Raw genomic sequence first — 2871 nt, 5'->3', positions numbered from 1 at the left:
CCACATCTAAACAAAGATACAGGAGAAGTAAAAACTTACCCAAAGATGATCAAAGGCATAGAAAGATTTGCCTGCAGTTAAGAGACTAAATAGAGCAGGACACTTCAGCCTCAAAAGGAATTTTTTAGGGCTAGAGGACTGTCATGGAGAAAGTGTAGTAACTGCTCACTGTCTCTCATGATACAAGGATCAAATTAAGTGGCAGATATAAAGCACAGAAAAATTCTGAAATATGGAACAATTACAGAGCAAATACTTACAGTGTGGAACTTATTGCTATGGGGCTGTGTATTATTATTGCACAATTAATGTGTGGCCACTGGGGAAGCAGTGGTTTTTTTTAGCAGGACATTGCAGCCCCAGAGATGCAAAGGAGATGCAAGCCTGCAGCAGTGTGGTTGTACCGTGTACTTCTGAGCAATTCAAAGCAGACATTTAGTTGTTAAAAGTGTAATCAGTTTTGGTGTAGGCATTTTAAATCTAAATGATAAGTAAAAGCTGCATCTGTGGTACAGCACTTTGCCAAAATTCTGTGTTAAAAAGCTAATATGGGCACAACCCAGAATTTTGAAGTACATGAGCCAGGCTTTGATGTCTGCATTAGTGACCTTCTGCTTTATAGCTGCTCTATAAAGGTGAGGAGGCAGTTTACACAGAGATGATTTTCTGCTGCCCCTTCACCTGTCTGCAGATGTGGTGCCAAAAGCTGTCTCTTGGCACCTTACCTGCAGACACTGAATCCTGAACTAGATTTCAATGCTAGTTTCCCTTAAAGACATTACTCTGCTTTTCTGCACAGTATATAAAAAAGTGGATTTGCAGCAATGACAAGTTAGATGTTGGGAAATACTAATTAAAACCGCATTTGCACATTTAAAGGGGAAGTGTTAATGAATTTTGAGTATAAATTTAAGCTCAGGAGATAAGCTAATGCCCTGGTTGTTCTTCTGTGACAGACAAGTACAGTTGCTAGTAGTGTTGGTGGGCCAGTGGAATGTGAGGGAAATGCTCACCTCTTGTCACCTTTGTGATCGTTCCCCAGTGCAACAAGAGAAGGGATACAGCAGCTTACAGGATGAAGCAGTGAAGATCTTTAACTCCCTTCAGGAAATCGAGACAGTGTCTGACCCCATACCCATTATCCAAGGCATTCTGCAGACCTGCCATGATTTAAAGCCGCTTCGTGATGAAGTGTACTGTCAGCTCATCAAACAAACTAATCACATGCCGCATCCCAACAGTACTGGGAACCTGCACCACTGGCAGCTGATGTCCTGCATGAGCTGCACCTTCCTGCCTAGTCGAGGGATCCTGCGCTACCTCAAGTTCCACCTGAGAAGGTACACGTCCTTTTCCTTTGCAGGCTCTTTCCTTGCTCTCTTAGTGAGTTTATCTTCCACCCCCTGTTGTAGTGATCTGTCTCGCCTTCCTCCTGTGCAAACATCTTCCCGTCGTGTCACAGCCTCCTACCTTTGGGCATAATTGTTCCTACCAGTTGTTCTGTTGTATTCAAGCTCCCCCTTGCCACCCATGTGCTGTGTCGAAAGGATGTGGAAAGTAAGGCTACCCAAAGAGAATACCGTGAGACTGAGTAAAAAGTGGACTTACAGCTGATGACCCACTTCTTAGTAATGTCCATATAAACATTCTCAACCTGCAGGAAGGGTGAGGACTGCACTTTCATATACATTAAAATACATTAAAATACATACTACCTTGCAGCTGCCACAGGTGAAATGTGTACTGTGGAGCAGTAGATATACTGTAAATCCAATTCAAAATTTTCAATATTTGTTTGCCTAACTAAGCACCTAACACAATTTGTATTTCTAATCTGCTTTAACCTCCAATTTTTATGAATTAAATAATTTACGTTTTTTCCCAATTCATGTTCAGCATCTTAATGTGGCTTTCCAAAGCAGTTTGCACTGGGGCTGAGCTGCAGCCATGTAGCACTCCATTAATTTGATTCCTTCCAAGCTAGGAAGAGTGAGGTGAAATTTGTGCCAACACACCAATTAGCTACATCTAGGATCTGGTTCTTAGAGATGCTGAGGGATGCTCCGTGTTGCCATTTCATGTGTTTATCACTGGAGTTGCAGATCATCTTATACTTAGAACTGCTGGCCTTGGAGGGAAGAGAACTGTGTGCAAGCATCTGCTTTCTGCCTTCTTGATTCTGGAAAATACTGTAAAAGTGTCTCAAGCCTGGCCAGCAAATTAAAACACAATTAAGAATAAATGAAAAAAACCCTGTTTCTCCTGCTGGTACTGCACTCCTGAAAGCTTGAACTGCTTATTTCATAAGTTGCTGAGAAGTGCCACTGAAGTGACTTCAGAATGGCTAGTCAGAACAGGCTGTATGGTTTAGGAAATAAGCAGGCTCACTCTTTCTGTGGTTGCGCTTGACATCACTGTCTCTGCCGAACTCTGTACGTACAGTAGGCCAAGTTATATGGTAGTGTGCGTGCTTTCTGGTTCACTGTGTGATGGGGTGTTTTTCTTCTCTTTGCCTGTAGGGTAAAAGACCTCTTTCCAGGCTCAGAAATAGACAGGTATGCGCAATTCACCAGTGATTCCCTGAAGAGAACAAAGACGAGGGAGTTTGTGCCCTCCCAGGAGGAAATACAGGCTCTTCTCACCCGTGAAGAAATGACCACAACCGTGTACTGCCATGGCGGCGGCTCCTGTAAAATAACCATTAATTCTCACACGAGCGCTGGGGAGGTAATTCATTCGTAGCATTAACCAGATGTAAGCACCCCTCTGTGTCTGGATACTGGGTCTGTTGAAGGGACTCTTTTCCTCATTCATCTCCAATTTCTCTTATTTTTTAAATTCTTTTAAATTACAACTTTATTGCTGTATCTG

At 42.7% G+C, this 2871-nt stretch overlaps 1 protein-coding gene across 1 annotated transcript in view; it reads left to right on the top strand.

The window, feature by feature from the left end:
* Positions 1-956: 956 nt before the first annotated feature.
* LOC104538947 (unconventional myosin-X-like) overlaps positions 957-2871 on the top strand; it is a gene marked incomplete at its 5' end in the record, with an annotated part of 7250 nt that continues 5335 nt past the window's right edge. The window contains 2 exons of the mRNA XM_010182334.1: positions 957-1340; positions 2520-2727. Coding sequence (XP_010180636.1) covers positions 957-1340; positions 2520-2727 — 592 coding nt within the window. The remainder of the gene's footprint in view (positions 1341-2519; positions 2728-2871) is intronic.

The sequence above is a fragment of the Mesitornis unicolor genome, unplaced genomic scaffold (assembly GCF_000695765.1).
Source record: "Mesitornis unicolor isolate BGI_N332 unplaced genomic scaffold, ASM69576v1 scaffold9474, whole genome shotgun sequence".
NCBI classification, from domain to species: domain Eukaryota; kingdom Metazoa; phylum Chordata; class Aves; order Mesitornithiformes; family Mesitornithidae; genus Mesitornis; species Mesitornis unicolor.
The sequence above is the reverse complement of the archived record's forward strand: the minus strand, read 5'-3'. Positions and strand labels throughout refer to the sequence as shown.